Here is a 17,537-nt window from a genome sequence, read left to right on the forward strand (position 1 = left end):
AAATAAAAAAAAATTATAATTATGACATTACATATTTAAATTTCCATGTAACCGCCAGTATCTGTAACAATCATAAGATTTTTCGTATCTGCATTCAGATACAACGTAGTAGCATACAGTAACTTGATCAGACCGTTGGTAGTTATCAATGGACAGGTTAAAAACATTAAAAATCTAAATACAGCAAGCTTAAAAGATTGTATAAAGTGTAAAGAGAAAACACACTTAAGGGATTACACCATTTTATCAATTAACTCTTTACTTCCATTTTCACTCAATTATATATAAAATGATCAGTCAAACACACTTATCAATCATTCAGGTCTCCACCCACAAACCGATATGTAAAATGTTTGCTTTGTGTCCAAAAAACTACATCCTCTTCTTTTTATGTTGAGTTTGAAAAAAGAAAGAGAAAGAAAGAAAAAGAGAAAACGTTAATGATGATATATTTAATATATTTCAACAAGAACATTAGTCATGAGCAAAGGCTAATATGTTGTGTATTTTTCATTATCTAGTGCAGGGGTTCTCTACTTGAGTTCAGCTCCAACCCAATCTTGATCAAACCCACTGCCAGTAACTTTCTATTGATCCTGAAGAGCTGGATGAACTTGTTCAGGTTTGTTTGATTAGGATTGGAGCTAAACCTCTGCAGGAAAGGGGACCTCGAAGGCCAGAGCCCTGTGTTCTTACTTACTGGAATATTTTCATACACTGGAGAGTTCAGTTCAGGTTTACAAATATCAGGGCCACCTTGAGCAGCCTTTATGAATGAAGAGACAACATAAAATCAGAACTGTGTTATAGAAATGTCCGTACACTAAGTTATAAGACATTTGCTATTTTCACAATGACATAGAAGAGTGTTTTATTTCCTTTGGCTACAAGTGAAGAGAGTTTAGTCTTTTGTAGGAAAACTTCATCTAAAACACCTACCATTTCATTTGCATATACAGGTTCATTCAATTCATCATTGCAAGTTTTGTGCCGGTCATGATGAGGTCCGGAATGATTCACCTTTGCCATTAAAAAAAAAAGACAGAGAGTATATAATGCATGTATTAATCTCAATAGATAAAGCCACAAATTCAGACTTTCAGTCTTGAGTTCAATTACCTGATCAGTAAATTACTAATAATTAAATGAATATCCATACCTGAGTTTTATTTCTCTTTTTCACCCACCTTTAAAGACAATGATTTGACACAATTACAGCCAATCACAGCTTATTTGATGTTAGTTTAGACGTGTGATCAGTATCTCTCACACACACAAACACACACGCATCTTACCAAATCAGCAATATTGTTATGATTACTGCAGCTCCACAAACGACTCCAGCAGATATGTACAAAATCACGAGACGTCCTACAACAGAGACAAAAGGGTAAAATATCTGAACAGATTCAGATATTGAATCTGTTCAGATGACAACATCTCCAGGATACTTCGCTCCATGTGACTAGTAAGACAATTCTCAAATAACTATTATGATGACTTTTGTTCCACCCGCTTAAATGATAAAAGCACTTACGCTGTACAATCTATTAAGACTGTGTCTGTTCCCCGAATAGTGAGGTCAAAATATAAATTTAATGTAGGATCTAGAAAAAATATTATCGTGATTAAACCAGAAACATGTACAGTCATGGCTAAAAGTTTTGAGAATTACATAAATATTAGTTTTCAAAAAGTTTGCTGCTAAACTGCTTTTAGATCTTTGTTTCAGTTGTTTCTATGATGTACTGAAATATAATTACAAGCACTTCATACGTTTCAAAGGCTTTTATCGACAATTACATGACATTTATGCAAAGAGTCAGTATTTGCAGTGTTGGCCCTTCTTTTTCAGGACCTCTGCAATTCGACTGGGCATGCTCTCAATCAACTTCTGGGCCAAATCCTGACTGATAGCAACCCATTCTTTCATAATCCCTTTTTGGAGTTTGTCAGAATTAGTGGTTTTTTGTTTGTCCACCCGCCTCTTGAGGATTGACCACAAGTTCTCAATGGGATTAAGATCTGGGGAGTTTCCAGGCCATGGACCCAAAATTTCAAAATTCTGGTCCCCGAGCCACTTAGTTATCACTTTTGCCTTATGGTACAGTGCTCCATCGTGCTGGAAAATGCATTGTTCTTCACCAAACTGTTGTTGGATTGTTGGAAGAAGTTGCTGTTGGAGGGTGTTTTGGTACCATTCTTTATTCATGGCTGTGTTTTTGGGCAGAATTGCGAGTGAGCCCACTCCCTTGGATGAGAAGCAACCCCACACATGAATGGTGTCAGGATGCTTTACTGTTGGCATGACACAGGACTGATGGTAGCGCTCACCTTTTCTTCTCAGGACAAGCCTTTTTCCAGATGCCCCAAACAATCGGAAAGGGGCTTCATCGGAGAATATGACTTTGCCCCAGTCTTCAGCATCCATTCACTATACTTTCTGCAGAAGATCAATCTGTCCCTGATGTTTTTTTGGAGAGAAGTGGCTTCTTTGCTGCCCTTCTTGACACCAGGCCATCTTCCAAAAGTCTTCGCCTCACTGTGCGTGCAGATGCGCTCACACCTGCCTGCTGCCATTACTGAGCAAGCTCTGCACTGGTGGCACTCCGATCTCGCAGCTGAATCCTCTTTAGGAGACGATCCTGGCCCTTGCTGGACTTTCTTGGACGCCCTGAAGCCTTCTTTACAAGAATTGAACCTCTTTCCTTGAAGTTCTTGATGATTCTATAAATTGTTGATTTAGGTGCAATCTTAGTAGCCACAATATCCTTGCCTGTGAAGCCATTTTTATGCAACGCAATGATGGCTGCACGCATTTCTTTGCAGGTCACCATGGTTAACAATTGAAGAACAATGATTTCAAGCATTACCCTCCTTTTAACATGTCAAGTCTGCCATTCTAACCCAATCAGCCTGACATAATGATCTCCAGCCTTGTGCTCGTCAACATTCTCACCTGAGTTAACAAGACGATTACTGAAATGATCTCAGCAGGTCCTTTAATGACAGCAATGAAATGCAGTGGATAGGTTTTTTTTGGGATTAAGTTAATTTTCATGGCAAAGAAGGACTATGCAATTCATCTGATCACTCTTCATAACATTCTGGAGTATATGCAAATTGCTATTATCAAAACTTAAGCAGCAACTTTTCTAATTTCCAATATTTATGTAATTCTCAAAACTTTTGGCCACGACTTTAAAGTTAATGAACTAAAACAATTTTTAAAGTTTGGGCTCATAAATATTAGATCACTCACACCCAAAGCAGTTATTGTAAATTAAATGAAATTGATGTACTCTGCTTGACTGAAACCTGACTGAAACCAAATGATTATTTTGGTCTAAATGAGTCTACTCCACCAAACTACTGTTATAAGCATGAGCCCCGTCAGACTGGTCGTGGGGGAGGTGTTGCAACAATATATAGTGATATTCTCAATGTTAACCAGAAAACAGGATACAGGTTTAACTAATTCAAAATACTTCTGCTTAATGTTACACTGTCAGACATGCAAAAGAAATCTAATGTATCTCTTGCTCTGGCTACTGTGTATAGACCACCAGGGCCGTATACAGAATTCTTAAAAGAATTTGCAGATTTCCTTTCAGACCTTCTGGTTACAGTTGATAAGGCTCTAATCATGGGAGATTTTAATATTCACGTTGATAATACAAATTATGCATTAGGACTTGCGTTTACTGACCTAATAAACTCTTTTGGAGTCAAGCAAAATGTCACCGGGCTCACTCATCATTTTAATCACACACTAGATTTAATTATATCGCATGGAATCGATCTTACTGATATAGATATCGTACCTCAAAGTGATGATGTTATAAACCATTTCCTTGTATCGTGCATGCTGCGTATCACTGATATTAACTAAATGTCTCAGCGTTACCGTCTGGGCAGAACTATTGTTCCAGTCACCAAAGACAGATTCGCAAATAACCTGCCTGATCTATCTCAACTGCTATTCATACCCAAAACTACACATGAACTAGACGAAATGAGCAACAAGGGTAATATTTTCTGTAATACATTAGAAACTATTGCCCCCATCAAATTGAAAAAGGTTAGAGAAAAACATACTATGCCATGGTATAACAGTAATACTTCATTCTCAAGAAAGAAACTCGTAGTCTTGAACGCAAATGGAGAAAAACTAACTTGGAAGTTTTTAGAATTGCATGGAAAAACAGTATGTCCAGCTATATACAGGCTCTAAAAACTGCCAGGGCAGAGCATATCTACCAACTCATAGAAAATAACCAAAACAATCCAAGGTTTTTATTAAGCACAGTGGCTAAATTAACAAATTACCAGATGCCACCTGTTTCAAATATTCCATCAACGTTTAATAAACGTTCACTGATAAAATAGATAACATTAGAAATACAATAGTGAGTGTAGATTCTTCAGTTTCATCCATCGCACCCAAAGATAAACTGCAGTGCTTTACAACTATAGGACAGGAAGAGCTTAATAAACTTATCACTGTATCTAAACCAACAACATGTTTATTAGATCATGTACCCAATAGGCCTATAATAGGCAAATTATAGGCCTATTTCAAATCTTCCATTTATGTCTCAAATTTTAGAAAAAGTTGTGTCTGCTCAATTGAGCTCCTTCCTGCAAAAAAATTATCTGTATGAAGAATTTCAGCCAGGTTTCAGGCCCCCTCATAGCTTGTTAAAATTACAAATGACCTGCTTCTTGTGTCAGATCAAGGCTGCATCTCATTGCTAGATTTACTTGATCTTGGTGCTGCGTTCGACACCATAGATCATGACATACTCATAGATCAATTACAAAACTATACAGGTATTCAAGGGCAGGCTGAAGATTAGATCCTACCTGTCTGATCGCTACTATTTTGTTTATTTAAATCGGGAGGCATCTCATTTATCACCAGTAAAATATGGAGTGCCACAAGGATCCGTCCTAGGTCCCCTTCTATTTTCAATATACATGTTGCCCCTTGGTAATATTATTAGAAAATACGGAATTAGTTTCCACTGTTATGCTGATGATACTCAGCTATATATCTCAACGAGACCAGATGAAACTTCTAAATTATCTAAGCTAACAGAGTGTGTTAAAAATGTAAAAGATTGGATGACCAATAATTTTCTCCTATTAAATTTGGGTAAGAGAGAGATATTAATTATTGGACCAAAAACAGTACACAGAACCTTGTAGATTACAATTTGCAACTAGATGGATGTACTGTTACTTCCTCTACAGTCAAAAATCTGGGTGTTGTATTAGACCGCAACTTGTCTTTTGATAATCATATTTCCCATGTTACAAAGACTGCATACTATACCATACTAATACTGTGTTTGACCTCCTTTCACCTTCAGAACTGCCTTAATTCTATGTGGCATTGATTCAACAAGGTGCTGAAAGCATTCTTTAGAAATGTTGGCCCATATTGATAGGATAGCATCTTGCAGTTGATGGAGATTTGTGGGATGCACATCCAGGGCACGAAGCTCCCATTCCACCACATCCCAAAGATGCTCTATTGGGTTGAGATCTGGTGACTGTGGGGGCGCTATTTTAGTACAGTGAACTCATTGTCATGTTCAAGAAACCAATTTGAAATGATTTGAGCTTTGTGACATGGTGCATTATCCTGCTGAAGTAGCCATCAGAGGATGGGTACATGGTGTTCATAAAGGGATGGACATGGTCAGAAACAATGCTCAGGGAGGCCGTGACATTTAAACGATGCCCAATTGGCACTAAGGGGCCTAAACTGTGCCAAGAAAACATCCCCCACACCATTACACCACCACCACCACCAGCCTGCACAGTGGTAACAAGGCATGATGGATCCATGTTCTCATGTCTATGCCAAATTCTGACTCTACCATCTGAATGTCTCAATAGAAATTGAGGCTCATTAGACCAGGCAACATTTTTCCAGTCTTCAACTGTCCAATTTTGCTGAGCTCGTGCAAATTGTAGACTCTTTTTCCTATTTGTAGTGGAGATAAGTGGTACCCGGTGGGGTCTTCTGCTGTTGTAGCCCATCCGCCTCAAGGTTGTGCGTGTTGTGGCTTCACAAATGCTTTGCTGCATACATAGGTTGTAATGAGTGGTTATTTCAGTCAAAGTTGCTCTTCTATCAGTTTGATTCAGTCAGCCCATTCTCCTCTGACTAGCAGCAACAGGGCATTTTCGCCCCACAGGACTGCCACATACTGGATATTTTTCCCTTTTCACACCATTCTTTGTAAACCCTAGAAATGGTTGTGCATGAAAATCTCAGTAACTTAGCAGATTGTGAAATACTCAGACCGGCCCGTCTTGCACCAACAACCATGCCATGCTCAAAATTGTTTAAATCACCTTTTTTCCCATTCTGACATTCAGTTTGGAGTTCAGGAAATTGTCTTGACCAGGACCACACCCCTAAATGCACTGAAGCAACTGCCATGTGATTGGTTGATTAGATAATTGCATTAATGAGAAACTGAACAGGTGTTCCTAAAAATCCTTTAGCTGAGTGTATAAGGCCCTAAATGGTTTAGCTCCTGCGAACCTAAATAGCCTTCTACCACGTTACAATCCATCACGCTCCCTAAGGTCACAAAACGCTGGACTCTTGGTAGTTCCTAGGATAGCAAAGTACACTAAAGGAGGTAAAGCTTTTTCACATTTGGCTCCCAAACTCTGGAATAGCCTTCCTGATAATGTTCGGGGTTCAGACACACTCTCTCTTTTTAAATCTAGATTAAAAATGTATCTCTTTCACCAAGCATTCGAATAATGTATCTCTTAAATTGTGAGTGTAGTTGCATCTAATTATATGCGCATTCTTATTCTTTAGCTTGGGTTAAACTAATTAATTTTACTTTGTTGGAACAGCAGCTATGCTAATAATGTCTCTATTTGTTTCTATGTTTTGCCACACTATTTACATCCCGTGGTAACTACGATTTACACAAGCTCCAGTCTGGATCCAGAACACCTGAGAAGAGATGAGGACCCCAGATGATGCTAACCCTGAATCAACAAACAGAACTAACAAATATTGCTACAAGTGTGACTGCATCATATAATAATTGCTGTTAATAATGTTCATCGTCTGGCTGACTACGTCTTGTATTCATTTTTCTGAACAATCCTGTCATACGTGCACAAACTGACAGTCACCACAAGCTACTACTAAATATTGTAGAAACGTAATTTTCTGTAAAGTTGCTTTGTAACGATTTGTATTGTAAAAAGCTCTATACAAATAAACTTGAATTTAATTTAATTGAATTCACTTCAGAAAGAGTAATATAAATATATGAGCTGCTACCTTTAACAGTGACAGTAACAGCGTCTGATCTCTGAGATCCATGTTGATTGTGAGCCTCACAGTAAAAGCGTCCACCCTGTGGTGCACTGAAACTCTGTCCATATCCAAAAGAGGAGTTTTGATTCTCTTTAAACCAACTGATTTCTGCAGGAGGGTTTGAATCACTGCTGCAGATCAGAGTCACTGAATCTCCCTCCACTATTACACCAGATCCATTTATAGACACCGAGACGTTTCTAGGAGGATCTAAAAATGACAAATATGAAAATTCACACTAAATATTATAAGTCTATGATTGACAAGTGCAGGTGATCATTTACTCACACATGATGTTTAAAGTCACAGCATCAGAGTATTTCTCTCCATGTTCATTGATGGATCTACACTTGTATTCTTCACTGTGATCAGAGCTGATCTTTGAGATGCTGTAGATTCTTCCAGATCCTACAAACGTTCTTCCTTGAAACCAGCTGATTTCTGCAGGAGGGTTTGAATCACTGCTGCAGTTCAGAGTCACTGAATCTCCCTCCACTATTTCTGGTGGACTGATGAAGATCACAGGATTCTCTGGAGGATCTACAGGTGTCAGTATTTACAGTTCAATGAGTATTTATATGTGACTGGTTTCACGGTTCTCTTACGAGAGTTCTCTCGTACTGCGTCTTAGCTAAGTCTCTTTTCACGAAATACTGAAGCAAAAAATTATCCTTAATTTTGAATTGTTGTAAAGCGCATTTGCAGCAGCACGCAGGCATAGGCGAGACGGCTCGCTCGCTCATTGGCTGCTCTGCGGCAACTGCACAAGCCTATCGAGCGCAGGCTGATGTAACATCAGACCAATGAGGGCGCTTCGCACCCCCGCGCTTCTCCCTGCTTCACCGGCCTCCCCTGCATCGGTTCCCGATGGTCAGCGCCCGCTGTCTGCTGCCGCGTCCTCCTAGGAAGTGGATCTCAGGGCCGCGTCGGGGGAAGAGGACACGTGCTCTCTGCTAGCTTCGGGCAGTGAGGGTTGGGCGAGCTCCGGGGATCTCGCGCCTTCTGCTCTGAGGCCCAGCAGACGGGCTGATATCGAGAAGGAGCTGATGCGAGTGCTCACGCTGGCCGCGACGAGCCTCGGCCTCGAGTGGTCTGCACCAGCGCCCCCCTCTCGTTCCCGGCTGGATGGTAGCTTTCTTCCGGATGAGCGTACTTCTCCTAGCTCAAAGCCCGCCCCGTTTCTTCCTGAGCTTCACGAAGAAGTGGCGAAAGCTTGTAACGCTCCATACTCGGCGCGAACTCGTTCGTCTGTTTCGCCAGCATTCTCCACACTGGACGATGCTAAAAACAGAGGCTACCAGTCACTTCTGCCGGTGGAACAGGCTATAGCCACGCACCTTTGCTCGCACTCTGCTGGACGGCGGACGAAAGCGGCGTTGCCATCGAAAGCCTGCCGCATGACGTCATCTCTGCTCGCACTGATCTTTTCTGCTGCTGGGCAGGCTGCGTCTGCGTTACACACCATGGCCACGCTGCAGATTTTCCAGGGTGATCTCCTCCGCAAGCTGAATGAGATGGGACCTGAAGCTATCTGTCTCGCGGATCTGAGGAGTGCTTCGGATCTCTCCCTCCTCGCTACTAAGTCCGCTGCACAGGCCATGAGACGGTTATGGCTTCCGCTACTGTGGCTGAGAGACATTTATGGCTAACGCTTTCAGACATGGCAGAGTCTGAGTGCACTGCGTTCCTCGACGCACCGCTGACTCCTGCTGGCCTCTTCGGATCGTCTGTCAACGAGTTTGTTGAGAGATTCGTCGAGGACCAGAAAGCGTCGCAAGCTTTTAAGCACTTCTTGCCGAAGCGCTCTGAGTCGCGCTAGACCGGCCCCGCAAAGCTCTCAGTCACGCCCCGCGCCTCCAGCTGCTACATCGCGACAGCGCCAGCAACGCAGCTCGGGACCCCGTTTTCGCTCTACCAGCCGTCGCCCCGCGCCGCGGGAGACACGGCAGAGGATTACGGTGAAGCCGGAAGCCCCGAAGTCATCCTAGCACTTCTAGGAAAGCGCCGGTGTACGAGTTACGCTGTGGCCGAGCTCTCACCCAAGCGCGCCGCTGTTTCAGTTCCAGGAATTGTGACTGTCTCAGCGTTTTCTGCAACGTGCAAGCCTGCACAGTTGCCCGCTTGCCTGCACACAAAAGCCGTTATCACAGCTACCCAGATATTTCCCGAAAAGAGTGTAATTTCTGGTGTCCCGGCCACGGCCGATGGTGCTATAAATGTAGTGACGATGCCCACTCCTCAGTGCCCATCTCCACATATAAGCACAGCCCTGCACACAGGGCTCGCGCCCATAAGATCGACTCAGATCGATCGCGCGCACTACATAGTAAACGTGCCCACTCCTCAGTGCCCACAAACACTATGTCACACACGGCGCGTGGTTTCTGTAAAAATGAAACCCGTGCACGTACGCTCTGCCCAGGCAGACAGCGAGTCGAAAGCAGTAAATGTGCACGCTTACAGCCCACAGTTACTCGCAGACATCACGAGTCCTACGGGACCCGCTCAGCCCTCCCTCACTTGGTTAAGCACCGTGGCGGGGTCGAGGAAGAGCGATCTGCCCACTGTGATCAGCGCGCTCCCTGCCTCAAACGCCACAGGCATAACGCCCATGTTGCAGCACATCGAAACGCCGCCGTTGCCCAGTCAACAGAGCGCGCTTCGCATCCAACCCTTATCCATTCATGCAGATGCATGGTCAGCGCTTCCAGGGGTTTCGGATTGGGTGCTAGACATTATAAAGAGAGGCTACTCGCTACAGTTTTTTCGACGCCCTCCGCGCTTTTTAGCGTGCGTCGAAACTACGGTCAAAACAGAAGTAGCACACCTACTTCGGGCCGAAATATCAAAACTGTTGAGCAAAGGGGCTGTGGAGCCTGTATCTCAAGCTCAAAGCGAAGGGGGGCTGTACAGCAGATACTTTCTAGTGCCCAAGAAAGACGGGGGTCTCAGGCCCATACTGGATCTAAGACAGCTGAACAAGGCATTGGTGAAACACAGTTTCAGAATGCTTACGACCAGGAAACTCCTCGCGCATATTCCCAGAGGAGACTGGTTCATGTCGATGGATCTGAAGGACGCGTATTTTCAAATACAGATAGCGTCACGTCACAGCCGATACTTGAGATTTGCCTTCGAGGGCCAGACATACCAGTGTACAGTCCTGCCGTTTACGAGGTGCATGGACGCAGCGCTCGCTCCTTTCAGACTCAGAGGCATCCGAGTGCTGAACTATTTGGACGCCTGGCTGATTCTGGCTCAATCACGTTCAGAACTAGTGAAACACGGGGCCATTTTACTCGATCACCTCGAGAAACTCGGTCTCAGTGTCAACTGGACGAAGAGTTCGCTGAACCCTAGTCAGACGATACTGTTTTTGGGTATAGCTCTGGACTCACGTTCCATGACGGCGCGGCTGTCGCCACAGCGCGTGTTGGGCATTCAGTGCGCAGCGAGCTCTCTCCGCTTCAATTTCAGAAGAATTTCAGAAGATGCTAGGTCTCATGGCCTCAGCATCTCCAATTCTTCAGTTGGGCCTGCTCCGCATGCGCCCCCTGCAGTTCTGGCTGAAAGCGCGAGAACCGCGCGGAGCGTGGATATCAGGTCGGTTGCGTCTCAGGGTCAATCAGAGCTGTGTTACAGCCCTGAAACCCTGGACAGCGAAGGACTGGTACCAATCAGGTGTAAGCCTGGGGACGTGTAAGATGGTGTCGACAGACGCCTCCACTTCGGGATGGGGAGCGCTGCTCGAGGGCAGACCGTCCTTTGGCCTGTGGTCAGAACGGGAAAAGCTCCAACATATCAACTGTCTGGAAATGCTGGCAGTGGAGAACGCGCTGACGCGCTTTTGTCCCCGAATCAAAGGCCACCACGTCTTAGGCCATTCGGACAACATGTCTGTGGTGTCCTACATAAATCGCCAGGGCGGTCTCAGGTCCCGAAACCTGTACAGGTTGGCAGAACGCCTCCTGGTTTGGCCTCAAGCATCTGTCGTTCAAGACAGTGTTCTTGTTGGCTCTTGCTTCAGTGAAGCGTGTGGGTGACCTGCACGCGCTCTCGATGAGCCAGACGTGCTTGGAGTTTGGGCCTAATGACTCAAGGGTCATACTCAAACCTAGGCACGGTTATGTGCCGTAATCCCTCAACACGCCGTTTCGGGCTCAGGTTATTTCCCTGTCTGCCCTGTCGGTGTCAGGAGAGGATGGAGACTCGAGTCTTCTTTGCCCCGTTAGGGCTTTAAGAGCTTATGTGTCTCGCTCCGCTGTTTTTAGACAGACTGAGCAGCTGTTTGTCTCGTTCAGTGGACGTTCCAAGGGAATGGCTGTTTCGAGACAGAGCCTATCCAGATGGATAGTTGACGCCATAGCGTTAGCTTACGCTTCCAGGGGCCTTCAGTGCCCACTGGGCGTCAGAGCACACTCCACAAGAGGCGTCGCCTCGTTGTGGGCGTGGTCTAGTGGGATCTCCTTACAGGATATATGTATGGCGGCAGGATGGGCCTCGCCGTCTACATTTATCAGGTTCTATAACCTGGAGGTTCCCGCCCTGCAAGCAGGGCTGCTGTCGGTATAGTCGAATCAGGGCCCTGATTGGAACTCTGAGATCGCAAGCGCTATGCGCTGCCGACTGTTATATGGGCAGTATTGCATAAGACCCGCGTTACCACATTGGTCAGGCCTTGCCTTGACTGTGTGATGTCATATTGCCATGCCTATGGACGCTGCTAGATATGGGACGGAGGGTCCCCCCCCCCCTGTTCTGGACTCTCTGTGAGTCCCTCTGGTGACTGTGCACTGTAATTCCTGGGCGTTGTTTCCAGGTTTATTGGTGTGTGATCCCTGCGCGCACGGCACTTTACATGGGGTTCCCGTAGCATCTTAGCTAAGACGCAGTACGAGAGAACTCTCGTAAGAGAATGTACTCGGTTACTAACGTAACCTCGGTTCTCTCTAGAAGAGGGAACGAGTACTGCGTTCTCTGCCGTGCGCACGATTCACTCTGGTTCGCTTCGGCGATGAAATAAATCAGGTGAGTCAGCCTTTTCGGGCTCCCTTTATAGGGCTAGGCCACACCCGTTTCGGCGGGAAGTGGCATGGAGGGCGCGAAGCGCTCATTGGTCTGATGTTGCATCAGCCTGCGCTCGATAGGCTTGTGCAGTTGCCGCAGAGCAGCCAATGAGCGAGCGAGCCGTCTCGCCTATGGCTGCGTGCTGCTGCAAATGCGCTTTACAACAATTCAAAATTAAGGATAATTTTTTGCTTCAGTATTTCGTGAAAAGAGACTTTTCCCATAGCGTCTTAGCTAAGACGCAGTACTCGTTCCCTCTTCTAGAGAGAACTGAGGTTACGTTAGTAACCGAGTACGTTTTCATTATAAAAATTAGTAACAGTGCTAGGCACAAAAGAACACATACAGCTTTTGTAAATATATTTAAGTTTAATAACATATATTGTTTAAATCGTTTTTATATATTTCTAAAGTACTGCAATTGTAAAGATGAATAACATTCATTTAAGTCTTAGTGTTTACATTCAGACTGCAGGTGAAAGCGGCCCAAATGCATTTTTGTATTTTTTTTCTGCACATTTTTCGACTCATTGCGACTCAAGTGACAGCTCTATAACAACAGGAGTATTGTAACAACAATTTCCCTCTGCACTCTGAGCATTTAATAATCACTCTGCACTGATACCAGAAACACCGCTCTGCCTTCACTTCCGTGGATAAAGTATTTCAGTATGTTTGTATTTCAATGATATGTTCATAACGTAGCCTATATTAAAAAAAAAAAAAAAAAGAAAATAACAGGAGAATAAGTGGATTAGGCTATCCACCTTTTTCCTGACATAAAAATGGGTGCCGCCATTTGTAAATCATATGGGTAAAGCTTCCGGTCTAATTTGCATCCAGCTATTTTTAGCTGTAGTAAACAGTTACAGTAGTTTTGCTGCTTGATATTGACAATTGATGTGTCCTATCATATTATTTTAATCTGTTATCTTAATTAAGAATACACTTGTTTGTACTGCAAACGGTTTTACAGTTTACTGCACATTGTTATTCTCCTTAGCGTTGTCCGATTCGTAAATTAATCGTTCGATTTAACCGGTTCTTCTTAGTGAACCGGTTGAACCCGTTCACCAAAATCGTTTGAAATGGTTCGCGTCTCCAAGAAGCGTTAATCCACAAATTAATTAAGCTGTTAACTTTTTTATTGTGACTGACACGCCGTCCAAGTCACAATAAACCAATATCCCGGTGAAATTTATTTACTCAAACAGTACACTGACTGAACTGTTGTGAAGAGACAAATGAAGATGAACACCAAGCCGAGCCAGATAACGAACGTACATGCTCACTGCTGGAGCGGTTCTCGTTCTCGAGTCAAGAACCGGTTGCATCAGTTTTCGGATGATCAGTACACTGAACCGAAAACCGTTTCTTTCAGACGCGTCAGATTTGAGAACCGAGGAGCTGATGATACTGCGCATACGTGATTCAGTGTGAGGCAGACTGACACACAGGGCGTCTGAACCAAACTGATTCTTTTGGTGATTGATTCTCGATTCTGTGCTAATGTTGCTAATGCTAATGAGGGCTTAAATGAAGGGCAATCTGGCGAAACGTAAGTTTATTTAATAACAAATACATCGCAATGGAATATGTATAGTAAGTGGATCATGGTTTCTGCGCTGATGACATCTCATTTATTTACTTTACATCTTCAAGACTTAAATCCTTGTATGCACATTAATTCTGTTACTGTATTTGGGTGCATTGTTGCAAAACTTAATTGTAAACTTTTCATGATTATGAGGTTTTTAACTGACTAAAGTTATGATTAATGACTTTATTTATTTGATTGTTTGATAGACGACACCATTACAGTCATTATGTCGAGCGTAAAAGAACCGGTGAACCATTTTTTTCAACCGGTTTATTGAATTGATCCGTCCAAAAGAACCGGTTTGCGGAAAAGAACCGATCTTCCCATCACTAATTCTCCTCATTATTTACCTATGGCGGCTAATGAAACGGAAGTCTCACCCATAGACTTACTTCCACGTTGAGGAAAAAGGTGGATTGTGTACAAATTTTTTTTCCTACCATACGCCAAACTAATAACATAGTCAGCATTAAAAGGTAGGCTATAATTCCTGCTTTCTGCTGTGCAAATTTAGTTTGTAATGAAAATAACAGTAAATTTTCTTCAGTTATGTTATCTACAGATCGATGCATTTCTTACAGATTTCTGCTCATTCAAAATCAGATACAGATGAAACAGCACTATAGATTACTTTTTTTAATACATTCTTGCGAAAACGACTGCATATGAATGTGCTGAATCTGTTTAAATCATGCTTTAACCCAAAAATATTCAGTAAAAGGAACAGACAAACTCCTTGAGAACTAGCCTTTAACTTCATGCTCAGTTATTGCCGTCATTATAACCTTCAGATCGGAGAGATCCCATTGCACACACGATGGAGCGAGTGAGAACCGCGACGCTCCGACTTTAAAAAAAATCTGCTCCTCGCTCCAGTCAGAATCACACCGTTCCACTCACATACTCTGGTCGGGTGAATGCGGTGCTCAGAAAAAGCACAGGTCAGAGCAGCATGCGAATGAAACATTTAAAAGCACATGTAAATGAGAGAGTAACTCTAGTGCTGAGTTAACACTGCTGTGAATGCATGTGGTGTTGTTCAGTATATGACGGAGGCTCCAGAACTGTAATCGATAGAACGTGCGCTGCAGCACAATACTACCATATTTCTTCAAGAGCAGATCGTGGAGACATTTTTATCGTCCACGATCAAGAATCGTCATATCGCACACCCCTAGTTTATAGTTTATTTATATAAAAGGTAGGGTATATTTGTGTATAAAGTTGGGAATCATAGTGTATTCCCGGTCCCACCCACTCCTGCTGACATTTTTTCCTGTCCCGTCCCAATCCCGTGATTAATAGTGATTTTGATCCCAATCCTAAGGGAATCCCAAAAAAATGTCAGCCTCTACCGGGGAGCAGTAGAGTGTTTGGTGCCTTGCTCACTGTATATGTCTGGTTATCTCTTCTCACTCATTACAAAGTCTCTTTCCTGGTGTTTTTGTTTGTTTGTTTTTTTGTTTGGTTTTTTTTATTGCTTGCCTATGTGTTTTAAACTATTTTCTGTTTAGCTGAATATGTTTCTGGATTATTACAATGAACTGTTTGTGGATCCTCAACCTTTGGGTCTCCTAGCAGTTTTTGACAATTATACATCGTCCCCATCTACAGAGTGTTAAAATAACCATGAAACAGTGTTGTGTTTAATTCTGAGGATTCTGTGCATTTCACACTCAAATCTGATATTGCCAGAATTAAAAAGTTGTAGAAAATAATGTAAACAGCTACACATACGAATCAAATCTGAGCAACAATATGAAAAATGCAATGTGAATTAAGTGTTTTTTTTTTTTATATAGAGCTCAGTCTCATAAAAGTGACCTGTGACAGTAAGAGTCACCCCTGGATGACCAATCCATTTTCCATCAGGTTTATCAGTGATGAATCTGAAATAGTACATGTGTTGGTCCTTCTGTGTCACATGACTCAGTCTGATGGTGCAGTTCTGCTGTTTGTCTCCCAGATACTGAAGCCTCTGACTGTATTCAGGGTCCATGAAGAGATCAGGAGGGTCTGGAAATGAATAGCTATTTGTCCAGAACACTTTCTCAATCTTATATCCAGTAGGGTATGTATAAGTGCAGCTCATTATAACTGATGAGTTCTTTAGTGCACAGATGCGTGAATGACTGTAACTCACACCCCAATCAGCACTAGAAACCCCTGAAACACAGAATTCATCAGGAGGAAAATGTTGTTTTATCAACACTGTACACTGGAATATGAAACTCCGGAAAGCATGTGAATACTGTACATTTTTGAAACTTGAAAACAGTGGTCATTACAGAAAACATTATATTATATTATATTATATTATATTATATTATATTATATTATATTATATTATATTATATTATATTATATTATATTATATTATATTATAATTTTTTCAGAATCTATACATTTTTTCAAATTATCTTAGTGTGAATGACTTCTTAATTTTTCATGGCGGATAATACAGAAACAAACACACAGAAACCGAAGTGAAACCAGAGCAAAGAAATCAGCCACAAATAACAAGCTGCACTTTTAAATAATAATAATAAAAAAAATAATACTAATTAAATTAAAAACAAGACTGAAAGCTGCTTTTATTAAATTTTATTAATTTTGTGGCTTTAGTTGAGCTAAACAATATGAATAATCTGTCCACAAAGCCTAAATTGTTATCTTTGATAATACAATTAAATAAAACCATCAGAGTTTGTAATGTGAATGTATCAGAGACTCACCGTGAATCATGAGCAGAAAGATCAGAGGAAGACGAGGAGCCATTCTGACTGACATCAGCGTCAAATATATCTATAATACAGCATTAATCAGCACTTATACACTCATGAACAGTACATGTACATCTCCCTATTCTTAACATTTCTCACGTTAAGACTCGCATGTTATATGAGCAATAATCCTCAGTTTTCATTGAAGTATGAGTGCGTTTGTCTTACCGTGTTGAAGCTTATCAGATCAGCAGCAGTCATGACTGACTGTTTTATCACATGCACTTTTAGCTCTAGGATGATGGACTTGGTTTGGTTAACACTATTTTAATGCCCGGCAGTGGAAATAGTTGAAGTTCCCTTCTTCAACAAGAAAATAACATCACTGAATGCAAATGTACAAAACAATAACAGTAACATAGGCATGTTTAATTTAAACACATTTCCAAAATATATTTTGGACTGTGTAACCAGACTTTAGTTGTAATATTATCTAATGTTTAGTAGACTTGTTGCTTTAAATGAATAGTTGTTGTCATGGTGTAAAGAACAGAAAAGGCTATTTGTTAATAATTGGGATCTTTTCTGGGAGCGTCCTGGACTGTTTCGCGCTGATGGCCTGCACCCCAGCAGAATCGGAGCGGAGCTGCTCTCTGACAACATCTCCAGGACACTTCGCTACATGTGACTAGTAAGACAATTCTCTAATAACTATTATGATGACTTTTGTTCCACCCGCTTAAATGATAAAAGTACTTGCATTGCACAATCTATTAAGACTGTG

General features: G+C 42.3%; 1 protein-coding gene across 1 annotated transcript; it reads right to left on the bottom strand.

The window, feature by feature from the left end:
• Positions 1–145: 145 nt before the first annotated feature.
• LOC132104574 (B-cell receptor CD22-like) lies at positions 146–17,207 on the bottom strand. The gene is made up of 10 exons (XM_059510141.1): positions 16,982–17,207; positions 16,766–16,835; positions 15,855–16,196; positions 7,652–7,903; positions 7,328–7,573; positions 1,296–1,371; positions 1,160–1,187; positions 940–1,020; positions 701–766; positions 146–384 (listed from the first exon to the last, which is right to left on the bottom strand). Exons 1-10 carry the CDS (start codon positions 17,012–17,014, stop codon positions 373–375), a joined length of 1,206 nt encoding a protein of 401 aa, XP_059366124.1. The 5' UTR covers positions 17,015–17,207; the 3' UTR covers positions 146–372.
• Between the last annotated feature and the right edge of the window lie 330 nt (positions 17,208–17,537).

Source organism: Carassius carassius, chromosome 25 (assembly GCF_963082965.1).
Source record: "Carassius carassius chromosome 25, fCarCar2.1, whole genome shotgun sequence".
NCBI lineage: Eukaryota > Metazoa > Chordata > Actinopteri > Cypriniformes > Cyprinidae > Carassius > Carassius carassius.

Bases quoted from the DNA above. Each gene is read 5' to 3' on its own strand.
- LOC132104574 (XM_059510141.1), bottom strand. From the start codon at position 17,014: ATGACTGCTGCTGATCTGATAAGCTTCAACACG. The intron at 7,574-7,651 runs GTGAGTAAATGA...TGTCATTTTTAG, and splicing joins TGTGACTTTAAACATCATGT to ATCCTCCTAGAAACGTCTCG. The intron at 767-939 runs GTAGGTGTTTTA...TCATTCATAAAG, and splicing joins CTGTATATGCAAATGAAATG to GCTGCTCAAGGTGGCCCTGA.